The sequence below is a fragment of the Haliaeetus albicilla genome, chromosome 14 (genome assembly GCF_947461875.1).
Source record: "Haliaeetus albicilla chromosome 14, bHalAlb1.1, whole genome shotgun sequence".
NCBI lineage: Eukaryota > Metazoa > Chordata > Aves > Accipitriformes > Accipitridae > Haliaeetus > Haliaeetus albicilla.
In genome coordinates, this window is record NC_091496.1 from 29,439,018 (window position 1) to 29,458,166 (window position 19,149).

Here is a 19,149-nt window from a genome sequence, read left to right on the forward strand (position 1 = left end):
CATGCTAGCCGCTTGCAAAGCCAGTGTTCACTCTTTATCTCAGACATTACAGACTTGACTCTCCATTGTCTCAATCTTATGCATTAAAAGCAATTATCATTCAGCAGCATACTTTTCTTAACCAATGTGTATTTTCTTTGCAGAGCTTTAAATCAATCCAGAGTCATTATACTGTACATGTCTGTATTATCTTAAATTAAAATTTGAACAATAAATTAGTAGGAAGTCTAATGTCTAGATGTGAACTGGTCATATCAGCAAAAATAAATATTTCTAAGATTGACACTGTTAAATTTTTGCCCCTGAGCACAGCCTAAAAGTTCTCTGAAAGCTGTCAGTGACACTCTATTTTATCCTATTATTTTTAAATCCCCCTCCCAGTATATTGTTACAAATAGAAAATGCTGTTGCCAGAGAGCCTCTCTAATCCTACAACATACTGTCCATTCAAGGTTCACCTCTAACCTAAGCTTAAAGATGGCAGAAAATGGAAGCATTTATATATCTCAGCTCTACAAAAGTGATTGATTTGACATATATCCCTACACACTAATAATAGTCATGCAAATAGTTCTATGAGCACTGGAAGAAATTGAGCAGTAACTGCAACACAAGCAAGGAGGAGCTCAGCAGTGTAGCTGTTGATCCATTTGATAGTGAACTGATGTATAGGATGCACGTGGTCTGTCACAGAACCAGCATGGTCTTTGGGTCTAACACAGTGCTTGCTACTTGCCATTCTGCCCCTGGATACAGAAACTGTCAGTGTCCTGTTCAGCGGCACAGCTGAGTGCAGTCAAGCCTGGTCACAAAGAGTTCGAATTAGGAAGGGATTAAGACTCCAGGCCATGGCCATTTTTGACCAGCAGGTGAATCACTGTATACTGAAGCCTCAGGTACGGGCCAGGGTCCCTAGGGAGTAGTGGTCAGCCTGCAAGTGGTGGCCAGCCTGAAAGAACAGCAAGGGAAAAAGGTAAACTCTAGGAGAAGCAGCCAACACCTACATTCACAAAATTTATAGGAACTTCACCTGCCTCTGAGACCTCTCTGCTCATGTATCTGACTTCACTAAAATCAGCCTCCAGGTTTAAAAGACAGTGAAGGGGAGGAAATGTGCATAAATTCACTTAGTCATTATATAGCTTCATGACAGAAAGTATATGAAAAATAATGAACCATAATCACTCCTTTCATTAGGCTCTGACCATGTCCTAATAATCTCCAGTGAGCCAACAGCACAAAAAGAGATGGGAGCAATACTTGACAGCCTGGCAGTCCCCCTAGTCAGCCAAAGAAGCATTCCACACATATCCATACATGCTGGAAAACTACGGAAGAGCTTGGGATAGAGTAGGTTTATATAACTGGTATAGTTACGTGCATCTCAGACATGAGGCGGCCTACACTTAATATTGGGCACATAAAAATGCTGGACACAGCTCAGCTGGAAGAAGTCATCCTTCCCCTGTCTCTCAGGTGTTTTCAGGTTCCTCTCTCAAGGCAAGCATTCTGTTCTGTAATGTCACTGACCCCATTCATTTTGCTCCACAGTGTTCCACTGGTGTCTGTAATGGCGACAGGAAAAAAGCATTCTTGTATGCTGTGATTGGCACTGGTAATGACCATGACACTGCAGAGCTGCTGTGTGCTTCAGCAGTGGTTAGCTGATTTCAAGTCCTGAATTTCCATTTAGTAAGGCAAACCAGGAGCATTACATAGCCTCTGAGAAAGCATTTTATTGAAAACTCAAGCATTAAAATAGCATAGACAAAAGGACTATCAGTCATAACATTTGAGAAGGGGTGAGGTGCACAAACAAGACAAATCAAACACTTCCTTTGTTTAAAAAAGAAAATCTACAAGCTTTTGCCCATTATCAGTTTCTAAAGCTAATAGATGACACTCCTAAAATCACAGTAACAAGATTCCCCCACTGGAGTAAATGAACATAGCTTTCTATGTTAGTGGTCCTGAGGTGCTGACTTGCTTTGGCTGGAAATCTCTTGTGTGGGGATACTTCACTTTTGCCCAAACATGGTTAGTAGAGTGTCAGAAGGTAAGATGTGAGAACAACAGCAAAGAGGCCAAGACGGCTTAGCCGTGCATCCGAGTCAGAAAGTCAGTAGCATAGCCCTGGGTGAGTGCTCCCAGTTCAGCTTCTAAATTCTGAAAGACTCCCTACTGTTTCTCTCCAGATTGTTTTCATGTTACTGGTTAGACAAGCCTCATGCAAAAATCATGCCTTTCACCTATGGTGATTTAGTCATGAATTCCTAACTGTGCTCCGCATTGCTCCTTTCAACTATTCTGGTTGCTGAATTGTACCACTATGATGTATTCACATTACTGTGTGTCATGCACAGAAAAACAAATCAGGGAATGGAATGTATTTACAGTAGTTGAAAGACATATTGTAACATAGCTTATACTAAAATATGTACAATTAATTGGATTAATTAAACTGCAGATGAAAATACATTAAATAAATGAATCACTACTTCTGTAAGACTATTCCCGGTGTCTGTGCACATGCTTCAACAAATCCCATCTATGAGATTTGTAAGGAATGGTATTTTATTTTTTGTAATGGAGAAAGAAGAAAGTCTTTTTCCTTTCATTCCACATTCCATTACCAAAAGAACAACAGATTTTCTGGCATAGAAGGAGAGCGGAGAGACTGGATATAGCAGGAATTTCAGTAAGCTTGGTCCCATTCTCTTGATGTTCTGACATGAGGTTCTTTCTCCTCCTCAGGAGTGCAGGGAGTAACAGCAAGTGTCCTTCTGAGGTCAGCAGCTTAGGACCTCACTGTAGACCCTGTTACTGAGGCACTTCTACAGTGCTGCCCATATTAACTAAAAACTGTTAATGGAATAAGAATTTCAATACTTCCCACTAACAAGACTGCAAGTTTAGAATTATTCACATTAAAAGATCTGTTATACAGACACGCAAAATAGTGCTTACTCTCTGTTATTTAAAAAAAACACCAAACAAAACCACAAAAAAATCAAAACTGGAGCTAAACAAATTACTCAAAGATTAAATATTGAATATTATTTATATATACAATTTATGAGGAATGCCATCCAAGATGGCAATATTAGAGAAATATTCTTAACCATTCAAAAATATTATCTCAACAAATGTATCTACTTGGAACTACTTCAGATACTATGAAGCTCCTTTTTTTTTTTTTCTTCCCTTCAGTGGAGCTCAATCATCAATCTGCACCACTGTGTATGTGACTGGCTCTATCCTTTTAAAGTTATGTGTTATCACTCCACCTTGGCTGTGAAAACAGGCAATTTGGTAATTCTTCAGTACAGGACAACATACAGATGGCGCACAAAAAACAAAGACTGCATATGAACCTTTCTTTGTCTCTCTTTCCCTCTCTTTTTCCTCTCTCTCTCTCTAAATCATATATATAAAAAGGCCATTTGTGAAGTCCAGCAGTTTAAAAATGTAGCTTATCTTTTTGCAGGCACAAGTAATTAGCAGTGCAATTTAACATTGGTAATTATTCATGGCCACAGTTAAGTTCATTTGCATTTCTAACTACCTGATATGCAAGTGAAGTCAAGTAATTACATGACCACACTACTTAAATTGTGTAATAACAGAACTTAACATTGCAACACTGATTTAACAGTATATCTACAAAATCTAGATGCAAAAGACGCGTCCAGTCTTTCAACTGTAGTCCTAATGAAAAAACTGGTAAAAGGTGTTTAGAAGCCTGAGGATACAGGCAAGTATCTAACGGAATTCTCAGAAGCATATTGGTGCCTTACTCCCATTAGATGTCTTCCTCCGCAGCACAAAGCCTTTTTCATAAGCCTAGCAGATAAGCTTGTGTGTATTTGCCCTTAAACCTTCATTTATCCCTGTGTAAACGTGCAACATAGATCAACATTTAAGAACAAAAACTAAGTTTCAAAGGGCAGTTATGAAACATTTTTTTAAAAATACCTAATTAAATGTTTTTGAGAAATATTTATAAAACATTTGAGATTCTGGCTAAAAATTAATACGAAAAAATTTGCAAATACTACCCATAGGAATTGTTATAGTCACATGAATGCAATTTTGTTATAGGTGAAAACAGGCATCACTGAGGCAGAGACCACTAGAGAGGTTTTCAGTGTGGAGTGAAATTTATGTTCTGTGCTGAGAGCCAGGAGCCAGACACTACCAACAAATGTCTTCACTCTGCAAATACTTTACAAAGCACAGGAACCAAATATATTGCAGGTGAAATTCTCTATTGTGCAGGGGTCTTACACAGGTCTCTGTATTACATAAGTCCTACTTAAATACTATTTTAAAGTTGCACAAATCTACTGCACAGGCAAGAAATTTCCTTTGGAAGAATTCCTTGAACCCTTTGAAAAGGATGTACTTTGGTAGCATCTATCACAGTCTCTTAAGCAATACATAAATCTTGTGCTGGCCTCTGCACAGAGGTAGGCACACCTTGCAGAGTATCTCTCCTGATTTGTAGAAACGTTGTCACAAAATCCTATGGGGCTTCAGAGTTTGCATTATTCAGACTAGGTAGGCATTGCATATATACAAATCTCAAGACAGCCAGTAAACATGTTAATTACTGAAATGATCAAGAGAATAGGGACATAAGTATTTTACATTTTAGCTGTTCACAACTTCTGAAACACTGAAATTGTTGAGCATTGTTACTGACTTTGGTGAGGCCAATATCTCAACCCATCTTTTCAACTAATAGTTACTTGTCATCACTAGCCTGTCTTCTAGCCCAATCTCTACCTCAGACTCCATTAGTGAGATTTCTCAGTGTCAGACTTTTCTCAAAACCCTCTCCCATTCTGAGGAAAAAGCTCAGAACAATGAGAATCACCTACCAAGCATCCTCACCTGGCTCACAACTGTGGTACAGGATTCCAGGGCACATATCCTCAAAAGAAATTAGGTGCCAAGTACCCAAAACGCTACTTACACCCCAACAAAGCTCCTCTGCAATAGCATTCAGCTGTCCCCCATGCCAGTGCCCAAGTTCCTGACACCTTGGTCACATGCACCCAAGCATCCCCACCACCTCACGGCAATGAGCTGCCAAGATCTGCAGATGATGCCAAAGACCAAGAATATCAAAGTAGGATTCTCCAGTAAGGTGATCCTGATCCGGGAATGCACCTAGTGGGTCCAATTCACTGGACCCAGTCCATTGGTCATTCTTGAATGGTACCTAAATTGAAAAAAATTAAAGTTGGAATACAGGATCCTCAGTCACCAACAACAAAGCCGTGTACTCCACCAGTTACTTCCTAGGCCATGATTATTTAATAAAACTCCAACAGGAGAAAATGAAAGAGCTCTGTACTGTAACTGACAATAACTTTGCAGTGGGGTTGCCCAAATCTGGAGATGGTTCATGTCTTTGATCTAAATCAGAAAATCAGGGAAATAGTCTTGGCTGTCTCATTTTCTAGGGAAAGCTCTAATCAGTCTGCTGCTAAATCTAATGAGGGACATGAATGCTCTTGTGCTTACACTTCACTTACACTCTCTCCCTTTACTCCTCCTTCTTGGGGAAAAGCAGACTTAAATACTTAAGTAAAAAAAAAAGGCAGGGAAAGATATTTACTTTCCTGGGAGTAATCACTTCTTTCCTCTGAGATGCTTATATAGCATGCACATCCTCTGGGTTCTTTGTACATCCTTTCTGTTGCCCCTAGTGTTGCCCCCCTTACATTGTGCAGTGGGCAATTTTTTCAGGGTTCAGGATCCTTCCCTGTGGCAAAGCCCCAAGAAATTCTGCTTGGCTACCCCTAATTTGCTCACCTTGCAACAAAGGCTGCCTCACACTTTTTTTTCTGAACCTTTCGTATCCCTAGCGTAGCTGTTCTGAAGAACTAGTTAGCACAGATCTCTCCACCTGTCCTTCCATAGCTCTTTTCCTCCTCCCCTTCCAATCGCACATTCATCTCCTGGTTCATGCTTCCTGGAGCCATCTTTAACTGGCATCAGCCTTCACCTCCCAGATTCCCAATCCCATGAATCCTGGATTTGCTTTCTCTCCATGGGAGATGTGACCTGCTCCTGGTACAGCTTAACACAGCAGCTCCACCACGCTCCACCAGAAATGTCTCCCTTTGTAGCAAGGGTTTCTCTTGCCTAACTTTACCCTTACCATAAAGAGAATAGACTGCAATCCATCTGACTTATTTTAGATTTGTGATTCAGAATGAGATGATGTGCTCCCTAAAACATCTTTTTCTCACTGTGGACTATGATGGGAAACTAGCTCAGTTATATGTTGCTTCAGTCTAGATGTCTACATTTTGTTGAACAAAATTAGAGAGCTAGTGCTCAGGTTACAAATATGATGACAAATGGATTTATGCTGAACCAGTGGTTGAACACTGAATGAATTCCGAAGTCCATGGATTACTTCCAAGCAGTCTGTGACAGGTCTGAAAGAAAAGCAAGTTCTTAAATGTTATATAGCAATATACTTCTGTAACACCTCTACGAGAAAGCACAGACAGAAAACATTGAAATCTACTGCTCTGGATGTTTTTTGATAATGGTGTCGTACTGTTTACTCTTAACAAAAGATCATACATCAGAGTGTAAGAATAGGCCCTGACCATGAACATCCTATAGCCATCCTGTACCACATATTATAAATCTGCTTCCTAATCTGGCACTGCAAGTGTTTAATTTCCAAGGCATTCAGAGGATTCTTTGCTATATTAGACCATCAAAGTGCCTGGTCTTGCTGGCTTAGTAGCCACTTCTTTGTCCTTTGCATTTTAACATTAAGAATGACTTTAAAAGTCATTGTTTATGTCACTGTGGGTACATATATTTAACGACTGGAGAGGTGCACATATTTAAGCTGGAGAGGTCTGCTTAGCTTAGCTGATTGTGACATGAAAAGTGCAGCTTGAAGTAGTAACTTTAATAACCACCCAAAACGCCAATTTTTAAAAGTGAAACTAACCCCAAAGATGAGCACCAACACAAAGTCATCATAATTACATTCACAGAAAAAAAAGAAAAAATTGTGTTACACCTGAGGTCCAGGTGATTTTTCTGCTCAAGAATAAATTTCATCTGATGCAAGTCACATGCTTGAAGTGGTGCGATTTGGGTTTTCAATAACTGTATTTTCTAGCGGCTGCAGGCCTTTGGGCTTGATCGGGCTGCTACTGAAGCTAACTTTGTGGTTTGGCCACCAATCCCAGCGGCTTTTAGAAAGAGCCAAAAAAAGGACCCCAACTTTTGACACCAGCCTTAAAATACGCCTGTAGCCTACGAACGGTCTCAAAGATGTGGCACACATTATGAATCAACCCCATAAATCCATCCCCCCCGAGGGATTTATTCTGACTCGAGCGGAAGCTCCCAGCGAAGAAGCTCCTCAGAACCCAATCTCCAGACCCAAACCAAGCTGCTCCTCAACCGCCCTCCAGTCAAAACGAACTGCTTTCGGGGCAAGCCTTTCTTTCGTGTCCCCGCTCCTCCCGGGGCAAACTTCCCCAAGAACTGAAGAGGCGGGAGGGAGGTGGCTCGTTCAAGCTTTATCAGAACCGTCGCCTCCTGGTTTTAGCGCGGTGGCACCCCGCCGGGGCCGGGGCCGGGGCCGGCGACAGGCCCCTGCGGCGACCCAGGCCACAGGCCGCCTCACGGCGCCGCCGCCTCGGCCCACCGGCCCCTATGACATCATCATCGGGAGGGCGCGGGATCGATCCCCCCCCCCCCCGCCGCCGCCGCTGAAGGGCTCGGGCGCTGCGCTCCTCCGCCACTGTCGCCGCTCCCGCCCGACGCGCTGAGGGGCAACGCCGGCCCCGCTACGGACGGACCGGGCTTACATTACAATTCGTCACTGCCGCCGTGCAGCGCGCTGACAGTTCTGCGCCGGCTTTGGGCTGAGCGTTGAGGAGCCGCTTTACTGGCTTGCGAGGCGGGGGAGGCAGCGGAGCCCGGCGGGGAAGGTGCGCTGCCCTAACGGACGGCCCCGCGGCAAATACGCCCTCCGCGAACCACGGTGCTTTTTTCTTTTTTAAGGAGCCCTCCCTGGCTCAGGGGTTGGGAAGAAGGACTTCACCGGGTGGGAGTCGGGAGGAAACGAAACGAGCCGCCGCCAGCGGGAGGATCCCAGCAGCGGCAGCTGAAGAAAACGCCCGCCCGGTCCCTCTCCTGACAGGCTGCGACGCGCACCGCGGCGGCCGCTTCCTAGCCCCCATTTTAAGCGAAAGGGGCGGGAGGGGGAGTTCAAAGGCATAAACAAGGAGCGCAGGACCTAATTCCTCCCCCTGCCTTTCCTCAAGCTAGCTTGCCCGGGCTCGCCAATAAATCCAGCCCGGCTATGCATCGCAATGGGAAGGCGCTGCCGCGGAGGCTGCCTTCCCCTCACTGAGGAGGCGGCTGCTGCCGCTGCTGCTGCCGCTGCTGCTCCTGCTGCCGCCGCCGCTGCTGGTGCCGAAGCTGCCTTCCCCTCACCGAGGAGGCTGCTGGTGCTGCTGCCGCTGAGGCTGCCCGCCCGCCACTGAGGAGACCGCTGCTGCCGCGGAGGTTGCCTTGCCCGCACTGAGGCGGCAGCAGCCTGCCTTGCCGCCGCGGAGGCTTGCCTTGCCCTCATTGAGGCGGCCGGCGCTGCTGCGTTTACTGGGAGAAGATTGTGCCGCTGCGACAGGGGAGGACGGGGCTCGGCGCGCAGGGAGGAGGCGCAGTGAGCATGCGCTGCCCGAGCCACTGACTGGATTCTCAGTCGAGGTACCGAGGGGGGAGGAAAAAAAAAAAAAGGGGGGGAAGAAAAAAATAAAGGAAAAAAAAGAAAGGATTGAGAGAAAGAAGAATGAAAGACGGCAGAGGAAAATAAAAAAGGTTCTAAAAGAGACCGCCGGGATACAGCAGCCCTCGGACGGCGGGAAGGAGCAGCTCTGGCATGTGGGGATTCTCCGGCACCAACAGGTAGGAGGAGAGGGGCTGGGGGAGGCTGGGGGTGCCGAGGGCTGCCGCAGCTGCAGGTGCGTGTGGGGAGGGCTCCCCCCCTCAGGGAGTGGGTCTGGGGAGGGGGGCGATTTCTAAAGAAGCGGCATGATGGAAGTGCTCACAGACAATGCCTCTTCCGCTCTCCCGAGCTCCCCGCCGCGGGAGGCTCTCGCATGGCTCCGGCAGATGCGGCTGCCAAGGCAGCGGCACCCCGGGCTCCCTTGCAGCGCGGCGCAGTCCAGCCCTGCATGGCCGTGCGTGGGGGGAAGCGGGTGTCTTCGTGAGTGTGTGTGTGAGCGTGTCAGTGCGAGTGTGCGTGTGTCAGTGTGTGTGTGTGCGGAGGTAGGGCCGGCCGCGCGGCGGGGACAGCTCCACAGAGGAGGGGAAGCGGCGGGGCTGGCGGGGGGGGGGGAGGGGGAGCCTGATTTCATGGTTTTAAAACGATGCCATGATCTGATCAGCCTCTGTTTACACAGCAGCAATCAGGCTCTTTTGTGGACGGTAAGAATGGAAGGATTTTGCTGGGATTCAGTGGGAATATCCTTTGTACACCCGAGGTGGCATAGGAAACACTTCGTGTGAATAACGAAGGAGCCTGATCATGCCTGCTGTGGCTCCTGTCCCTGGCTCTGGAGGGAGGAAAAAAAAAAACCAACCAAAAAACAACAAAACCCCCCAGCAGCAGCAGACAGTTCTTTAATTTATTTTATTTTATTGCATGAAATGTGTTCCGGTATGATTCACTGGGAGGATTAGCGGGAATCGTGGAGCCCTAATTAGCTAAAAAAAATCAATTTATTATATGTTTATTTAAGCATAACGAAAGCCAGCCCTCCCAAAAGGATGGGCATTATATCTTGGGTGTGTTGCCTATTTTTGCTCAGTATTTACACTGACCGTTGCTTTTTATGAATTATGTTGAGGCTTTAAAGATTTGCATTAAAGCTGGGGGGGGGGGAGAGACCCTAAAGCATAGTGCTGTTGACTGTCTGGCATACATACCTGTTTATTTGAAAGCCTAAATGATAAAATTACGGTTTATAGGAGGAAGGGAGGGGGATAATGAATACTGTTTCTCTTACAATGTGCATGAACTAACACGGTGTGATTAATGTGCTTTGGTGACTTGGGTTAAAAAACATAAATTCTGCGGGGTTTCTTTGGGTGTGATCCGTATCAACACAGCAGCTGCCTTTAAAACATTGACAAATACTGTAGCCGTAAAATAAATGTAGGTAATGTCAAAATATCAGCAGTCTTTGGGGATTTTTTAAAAAGATGTCAGTGATTAACTCTTGGGCTTGCAAACTGGGTATCTTTTGATTCATAAAATCTCTGAGGCTTTAACTGTAAAATTATGTATGCTACCGAATATAAGGGGCACCGGTCAGTTCTGAAACTGTAACAAGCCAAATCTGTGAAATGCCAATAATCAATCATGCTAAACAGTAAGTATAAAAAAAAAAAAAGCCTCATGATTTTTAAAAACAAACAATAGTACTCAAATTTACAACTTCATTTGGTTCTCCATAAATTAACATCTTTGTTAGCACTTTCTGACATCATTTCTTGTTAACTTAAGAACTGATAGCTCGATTTTTTTTCAGATATTTTGATGGCATGACAAATCAGAAAGAAGAGGATGTACTGTATGACTAGACACAAGATCAGTTCTGTTTGTGGATTACATTTTCAGTAAGATGTATGGATCTATTTTTTCCTTGTTCTTATATATAGATCATGAGACTTGACTGAGGCAATATACATATCATCCATCCATCTATGGCGAACTACAGCCATGCAGCTGACAACATTTTACAAAATCTCTCTCCTTTAACAGCCTTTCTGAAACTGACTTCACTGGGTTTCATAATAGGAGTCAGTGTGGTGGGTAACCTTCTGATCTCCATTTTGCTAGTCAAAGATAAGACCTTGCATAGAGCTCCTTACTACTTCCTGTTGGATCTTTGCTGCTCAGATATCCTCAGATCTGCAATTTGTTTCCCATTTGTTTTCACCTCTGTAAAAAATGGCTCTACTTGGACGTATGGGACTCTTACTTGCAAAGTGATTGCCTTTTTGGGGGTTTTGTCCTGCTTTCACACTGCTTTCATGTTATTCTGCATAAGCGTCACCAGATACTTAGCTATTGCCCACCACCGTTTTTATACGAAAAGGCTGACCTTCTGGACTTGTTTGGCCGTTATCTGTATGGTGTGGACCCTCTCTGTAGCCATGGCTTTCCCCCCAGTTTTAGATGTGGGCACCTACTCGTTCATTAGGGAGGAAGACCAATGCACTTTCCAGCATCGTTCCTTCAGGGCTAATGATTCCTTGGGATTTATGCTTCTTCTTGCCCTTATCCTCCTAGCCACACAGCTTGTCTACCTCAAGCTGATATTTTTTGTTCACGATCGCAGGAAAATGAAGCCAGTCCAGTTTGTTGCAGCAGTGAGCCAGAACTGGACTTTTCATGGTCCTGGAGCGAGTGGTCAAGCAGCTGCTAATTGGCTGGCTGGATTTGGAAGGGGTCCCACACCTCCAACCTTGTTGGGAATCAGGCAAAACGCGAACACCACAGGCAGGAGAAGGCTACTGGTTTTAGATGAGTTCAAAATGGAGAAGAGAATCAGCAGAATGTTCTACATCATGACATTCCTCTTTCTGACCTTGTGGGGTCCCTATTTGGTAGCCTGTTACTGGAGAGTTTTTGCAAGAGGGCCTGTAGTACCAGGGGGATTTCTAACGGCCGCTGTCTGGATGAGTTTTGCCCAAGCTGGAATCAATCCTTTTGTCTGCATTTTCTCCAACAGGGAGCTGAGGCGCTGTTTCAGCACAACCCTTCTTTACTGCAGAAAATCCAGGTTACCAAGGGAACCTTACTGTGTTATATGAGGGAGCATCTGTAAATCTTTAGCCTTGTGAAACACTACCATTCTCTGCTAAGCAATTGTGGCCTGTAGCCATGTCTTGACGAGAAAATCAAGAATGGGATGTCAGCAGTTGTAAGGATTTGGGCAACATTCTGCAGTCTTTGCAATAGCTCACCTCTAATCCTATTTTAAACCTAAACATGTTCCTGCTGACCACTGCTGAAGGTTTGTAATTAAGAACAAAGGACTGAACTACTGCCCTGAATTCCTTTATGTGGTTGAAATCTAGATTATGAAAGTAGCAGGTGCTAAGTATCAGTGCTAAATGCTGTGTATATCACTACATAAAATAAGACCATCAAAAAGATTAGCATTGGACATCTTAATAAATTAAGTTGATATGAGGTTAATGTGTTGACAAAACTAATTTTAGACATCTGAAGACCTTTAAAACATTTCATACAATTATTGTTTTGCAAAGACTGAAAACTGGGGACTCAAGTACTGTAACTGATTAAAGATGTGCCATGCATTATTGGATTATCACACTTACAAATCTGTTTGCCTTGTGAGTAAGTTTTGGGGAGCATTCCAAAGCAGTATTTTTGTTCAGATTTAGACTTTACTTTTTTTTTCCAAATATATTACTCTTTCTAAATACCATTTTCCTTAACAGTGAAATTACTAACATTTAACTGTATTCTGTGGTTTTTGCTGATTTGGTATAAAGTTTAATAGACTCTTATTTATATTTTTTAAAAAGCTAGATATCAGTCTGTTAGGCAACGATAATGATAATATCCAGTCATAATTGAACAGTTATAATTATACAGAATAAACACATGTTGCCTTAAAGGGTTATCTAGTATCTTCCATTTTGTTTAGCATTGAAGCAAATAAGCAAGGAAAATTGAATAAATAACTCTGGTCAGTCATTTGGGAGTGCATGAAAGATCACTCAGTCCTCTTTTTTTCTTTTTACTCCAATGGTTCCCAAAATCAGTATGCACATCACTGGGATGATATGATTTTTTTCTAGGTGTGCCGCCCTTTCTAGTTTGTTCTGAGAAACACAGGCAGTTGATGTATGTTTATATTTTAAGACAGCTGTCATGGGGAGACCGCAGCCTTAGTATGATATCTTGCACAATTTGTGAAGCATTTATTCTACTGAAGGCACAGTCTTGTTTATATTTTCTGCACATTTTGGTGTATTGGTTGTTTTAAATTATTTAAGTTTTAACTTGTGAAAGCATATAATATGATTTCTTAGTATTTTAGAAATACATTAGAGTCTGTGAGTCTTTCCTTCTTTAAGATACAGATGTGTGGATTTCAATATAAAGTTGCATTTGCCAAAATTTACCTGTGTAGCTTGTTAATTTTCTTGGAATAAAATTTTACATTTTTCCAGTTATACAATTAACCTTTTTTATTTTGTCTAGTGAGCTAGCATGAAGTACTGAGAATGTAGCCATTATGAATTATTATCCTTTGCAGTCACTGTATTCCCAAACTGTAAATGCATGAATGATGGGGACCACAGGATTGATAAATGATATTATCTACAGTAGCACTATTGTGTAGTTTATCATAATTACCCATCTATCTGTTCTAATATGTCAGTTATATTTAAAGTTACAACACAGTATTTGACATTAACTTCACAGTTTAATTTTGGAAAATGTGTATATTTGAAGCACAACATCATGAGTTGGTCAATCATAAAGAACACGTATTTTTCTTAATTTTTGGAGAGACAAGACTAGAGGTCTTAATTCAGTATTGGTATATCTTCTCCTTTGTTGTAGTTTTATGACCAGCAAGTTAATATATACATACACAAGCAGCAGTCAATAATGGAAATGCTTAAATTTGTATGATAACATTATACAACATATGCAACAATTCAGAGAGTTGTGTCTATATGTGATCAGACAACTTGATCAAAGATTTGGTGAGCAATCTGCTTGACCTCACTTACACTCTTATACTGAGGTTGATTGGTTGAGAGGCATGGCTTTATATACTGTGTTGAAACAGAAAAATTGCTAAAATAATGAGTCCTCATCAGTACAAGAATGTTTCAGAACGTAATTTGAAACGGGACCAATAAACTTCTACCAAAAGGACTTTTTTATTACACTGAAAAAGGCTTGGAAATTAAGGTAGTTAAGCAATTGTCAAAGATAGCAAGAGTGAATAAAAACTGACTCGTATGTTGAGAAAAATTCTGAAAGTTATCCCACTTAAGTTTATTAAAAGGTTGATTGGCAATAACTTCAGTCTAATTTCTATAAAATAGTAACCTTTACAAGGAACATTGATATTACATATTGTAATAAAGAAGTACATATAAATAAAGTTGTAAATAGTGTTATAGTTGTAGAAGCAGTCGGTTCTGAAGATTAGCCAGAAAATTTTCAACTGTGAAATTTCAAAAGCTGCAAATCTGGGGCCTGACCTAACTCCTAATAAAGTCAGTTGGTGTTTTCCCATTAACTTCATTTGGAGCAGAAGCAGGCCCTAACATTTCTATAGTACTATGCTTCTGAAATACTAAGAAGGCTGTATTTACTATGCAGTGGGAAAAGAAAAAAAAAATTAAAATTATTTCCCTGGAAGTTTTGCAAGCAGTTACTGATGTAAATTAAAATAATAAACAGTAAACAAGTCTGAAAGCAAATATTTTGCTAAATGTTTTTCTTTTGATATGAATATAATTCCTTTGGCTAGCTGAAAAATATGCAACTGTTTTACTACCTGACAGAGGAGAGGTACTTTTTTTTAAGTGAATTTTTATAATTGTTCCACTAAGAACTCTTGTGATAGAAGTATTTCCTTTTATTTTCTCCAGTGTTAAAAGAACAAGGGGATGTTCAGTGAAATTAAAAGGCAACATATGAAGTAATGTTTTATGTAAAGTTATTACTCAGTGGAACTCACTGGCACAGGATGTCAAGTAGTTTATAGAGATGTATACATGAATTAAAGCAGTGCTTGCAGTTTTTGTCATCGGTATCATTTTGATCTTTGTCAGCATATCAAACCTAATGTATCAGAGTATAAATTCAAAGGAGGAAGAAGGTTTATTCCAATTCAGTACACTGTTGTGTCACAGTATGAAAAGCCTTTTGCTCTTCATTTTAGTACGGGAGTTAAGCTGTTGCCAAAGCTAGAATATAGGGCTGGTAGGTTACTCTTTTCAGAACAGCAAAGAACATCACACTATTTTATATCTGCATTGATCTTTAATGCTCATGGGTAACGTGAAGTTAGTAGTTTTAATTTCCCTGGTGGCAGAAAAAAAGAGTAAGAACAGATTCCCTGGAGAAAAGGCTGTCTGTCTCTGTTCCTTTCCTGCCCTCTGTTTCCCCACTGGCCCTTTGGCAGCCTCTCCATCAATCCTTCTTCAAGTTTAAATGTTTCATATACTGAGTCTTATATTTCTCCTGCTCCTTAAGAAGTGTCTCAGCCACCCCTCCTCCCCAGTAGATAAGCTCCTGCAGCAGCTTCCCAAGGTTTGTCAGTGACTGGGTTCCCTTCCTGAAGACAGAGAGAGACCGCTAGTTCCTTCCAGCTGCCTTTGTAGTTCATGGAGTCGTCATTCCATGCTGCGTGGCTAGCGCACTGGGTATCTCTGTCTTTTGGCTTTGGTCACGAAGTAGATGCTATGTAGGTTATGCAGAGAAAAATGAGAATGGGGAGGTGGCAGCAGGAAGCAACTTCCTCTCTCCCAGTTCCTTTATAAAGAAACCACTGTTATTGTTGCATTGCCCAAGAACATAGGATTTTTTTTTAAAGCATATTCAGTGCTAATAAGCCTCTAAATGAATAAAATGTACAGTTAGCCAATTAATGCAAGGTTTTTGGTACAGCTACAAAATCTTGTTATAAAATGGCTTTCCGTCAGTCTCTAGGCCTTGGGGGCAGAGGAGTCTACTGTATCTATCTACTTTTAAGCGCATTGAGTTTGTTCGCTTGTATTGTCTTTGCTTTGCCTTTCAAGCATCTGAACATTTTACTTATATTAATAGGAGTCCAGAATTGCAGCAAGGTGTTATTACTCATGGGTTTAAAAAATAATATAAAAGGGAACTCTCATGATTTTTGAGGTGAGTTAGAGAGGTATTTTGACAAACAATTGTTTTTTAGCAAATGCCGAATAGAACTGTAGGTTGCTGGGCTCTTTCATAGTTACACAGTCAGCTCTCAATTCTTGAAAATAGAAATGGAGTAGACTAACCCGTGTAAAGCTAAAACATAGGTAATACAAAGCATATGCACGTTAGATAAGAACTTCCTGTGTTCATTACATTTATCGAGGAATGTAGTTAAGCTGAAGTAAAAAGTGAGATCAGAAATTCAAAGAAAAATGGTGGGTGTTTTTCCTTTTTTTTCTGCTTTGTTTTAGCATAGCACTGCTAATCTGCAACCTGGGTTACACACCCACAGACAACTGAGAGTTGACTGTACAATTCTGCATACCACATAGACAACTTTCTTCTAGTTTATATTCATTGAGAGTTGTATAAGTCCACACTACTAATCTGATTGCCTTTTCAGAGAAAAGAGAAGGCTCAGTTTGAGATACTGTTTTTCAAAACTAAAATTCAATATATGTTCTCTGCTTTTGTTTACTGAAGTGATTTTGGTGTGAAGAAGTCAGTGATCTACATCAGTAATGATCATAAGCACTCTTTGGCCATGACCATTAACAACAGGACAAGATGACATTTTGCAATGCATATGCCAGCAACAAATCAAAGAGTTTGATATTATACACCATGACTTTCCTTGAGTGGCCTGAAAATAGCTTATGGTTTGTATTTAGAAAAAAAAGATGAAGCTGTCCATTTAAATGGATAAAGTCTTTAACTAGCCAGCGTGGAAAAAGAAGGGTGAATTTTAAAGATTGCTCATTATACACAGTGAAGAGTTTTTGTGGTGTTTTTGGTTCAGCTGAACTGTGTAATTACCTAAGTATATGATGATCAAAGGAGTGACACAGTAAATAAGTTAGATTTTTTAATAGTCTAAAAAGGAAATAAGTAACATCAGTCTTCAGCGCTTTGAAATAAAATAATTGCAGTCATCCATATGTTTCATAAAATTCAGATAACAAAAAAATTATTGACATTTTCAGTACTCAGTGATTTTATGTACTTGATGCATTTAAAGAGCAATGTCTTTAAACAGTGAGTTGGCTGATGCAGCCCAGTGAGAGACTTATTTTTCGCATCACAGTTTTTGTACTATGCTTTGTATTTAATAAGCACAAGAAATATAAAAACAGAATTCATCTGATGTAATCTTCAACAAACTCTGCATTAGCTACAGCAAAACTTCTCCAAATATTAGGCAAATTACTGTCTCCAGAGATTATTCAAAATTACCACTGCGCTAATCCATGAAAAGTCTACTGCACCTTTGTTAAAGAGGTATCTAGTTAGAGAGGTGTATTTTTTTTCATCCTTTCATTGGTTGGCCAAGACAAGTTCTGCTCTAATGTAGAGTTAAAATCCCAAGTATGAAATGATTCATTTGAATTTCAGTGATGCTACCTATATGTGACATCGCTGTAGTCATATTTTAAATAAACCCACAAAGTTTATGGTTGAAGAATGTAAATAATCAACTTATGATGCAAACCCCCCCAGAAACAATAACATGCTTTCCGTTAATTCTTTCTCTTATTTCCATGGAATGTTAAAGTTTCAATTTTAGGAATGCAAAGGCAAACTGTGAAAAACAAGTATGTCGGAGAGGAGAGAAAGAATAGCCAGAAATACATCCGGTAAGGTAATCTTTGCAATGAAGAAGGTTGTCATATATGCATTGCATTTTCTGCATCTATCAGCTTGCCTACTTTTTGCCAGTGTGTATATGTGGTATAGATAAATTTCTCATGCCACCATTAACTACAGCATTTCCTGAGCCCTTTTATTTTCATTCTATAACCATCAAGCTCAGTCATGCTAACATCCTTATGCAAATTGAAGAAATTGCTAAAAATAAAAAGTTTTACACTAAATAATCTTGGCGGATCAGGTCTTTGAGATGGTTTAAGAGGGTGGCACAGATATTTGATGACTACTCTAGGCAGCAGGTTGGAGGATACAACTGTTTTCACCCTTGTTTATGAGCCAGTTAAAATCCCACTGTTGTCCCATGGAACTGGCCCATTACAGGCCAGTGACCCACTTCATGTTGAGTTTAAGGAGGACTTTGGTTGTGCATACTCTGGGTACTAATGGGTGAAATTCAGCAGTTGAGCAGAGATAAGAAATGCCTAGACAACATTCATAGGCTACAGACAGGCGATACGTGCTTGTCTTCTCAAAAGAGAAGAAGTAACAGAAGAAGCAGAGGCCCAGAGGTAAATGTTTTTGTGAGCTGGTCGGTATTTCATGCCCTGTTGGCCCCTCAGAAGTGACTGAGAAGGTCTGTTTTCTTCTTGATTTCATTTTTTTAAAAAAATGCATGCCATCTCAGCTACTCCATTCCATCCCACCCCTTACCAATTGAGCATTTGATTTTATGCTTAATCAAGTTTGTATATTCTTTAAAATACACGTTTAATAGTAAAACATATTTGTAGCTTTGCACTGATTATGGAGATATATATCAGTGTATGTGCTTGCTCATTTCCATAAACATTTCCTGTGTTACAGACACACAAATCCTATTTTTTAAATCAAGGCACTCTACAATTACGTGTTTCCTCAATTCTCTGTGAAGGCCCTTAAGCTTTGGAAATTTCTCCTATTTGATCCAAAACACTAAATGGAGATTATTATGGCACACCGCAGGGAACACTTGATTTCTCTGACTGCAGGACTGTTTGGACATCATGAAGACTGGAATTGTATATTTAGCTCCTGTATAATAATTTGTGGTAATGGCTGGGCAATAGAATCGATAGTGGTGGGACTGCTAGAATAGGATATTGCAGTAGCTGCAACTTTAAATTACATCGTGAGACATCTAGCACAAAGGAGAAATGCTTCTTTTGTAACATGATTATGTAAATGGAAAGTAAACACACACACACAAATGAGTACAGTTCTATAGGATTTTGATTAACATATTCAGTCATAGCTATAGCAAGATGGGCATAAAGCAAAAAAGAAAAGGAGAAAGTAGCGTACCATTTGATAGGTAAACCTTGTAATTTTGGCTAGATTCCTGCAATCCCCACTCAAGGAAAATTTTCCCTCTTTTGTGGAAACCTGTCTCAATAAAGACTATAAGATCTTGATAATTTATGTAAGTGTTTATGTTTTTTACTTGA

The 19,149-nt window shown here is 41.1% G+C and overlaps 1 protein-coding gene across 2 annotated transcripts; it reads left to right on the forward strand.

Moving 5' to 3' along the window:
* The first annotated feature begins 8,749 nt into the window (after positions 1–8,749).
* On the forward strand, positions 8,750–14,541 carry GPR85 (G protein-coupled receptor 85). Of its 2 annotated transcripts, none has more exons than XM_069802117.1 (2): positions 8,750–8,961; positions 10,590–14,541. In XM_069802117.1, the coding sequence occupies exon 2, from the start codon at positions 10,765–10,767 to the stop codon at positions 11,875–11,877; it is 1,113 nt and encodes a 370-aa protein (XP_069658218.1). In that variant the 5' UTR covers positions 8,750–8,961; positions 10,590–10,764; the 3' UTR covers positions 11,878–14,541. The 2 variants fall into 2 exon arrangements, with proteins under 2 accessions (XP_069658218.1, XP_009915803.1); XM_009917501.2 differs by lacking the exon at positions 8,750–8,961 and adding an exon at positions 9,400–9,483.
* Positions 14,542–19,149: the final 4,608 nt, after the last annotated feature.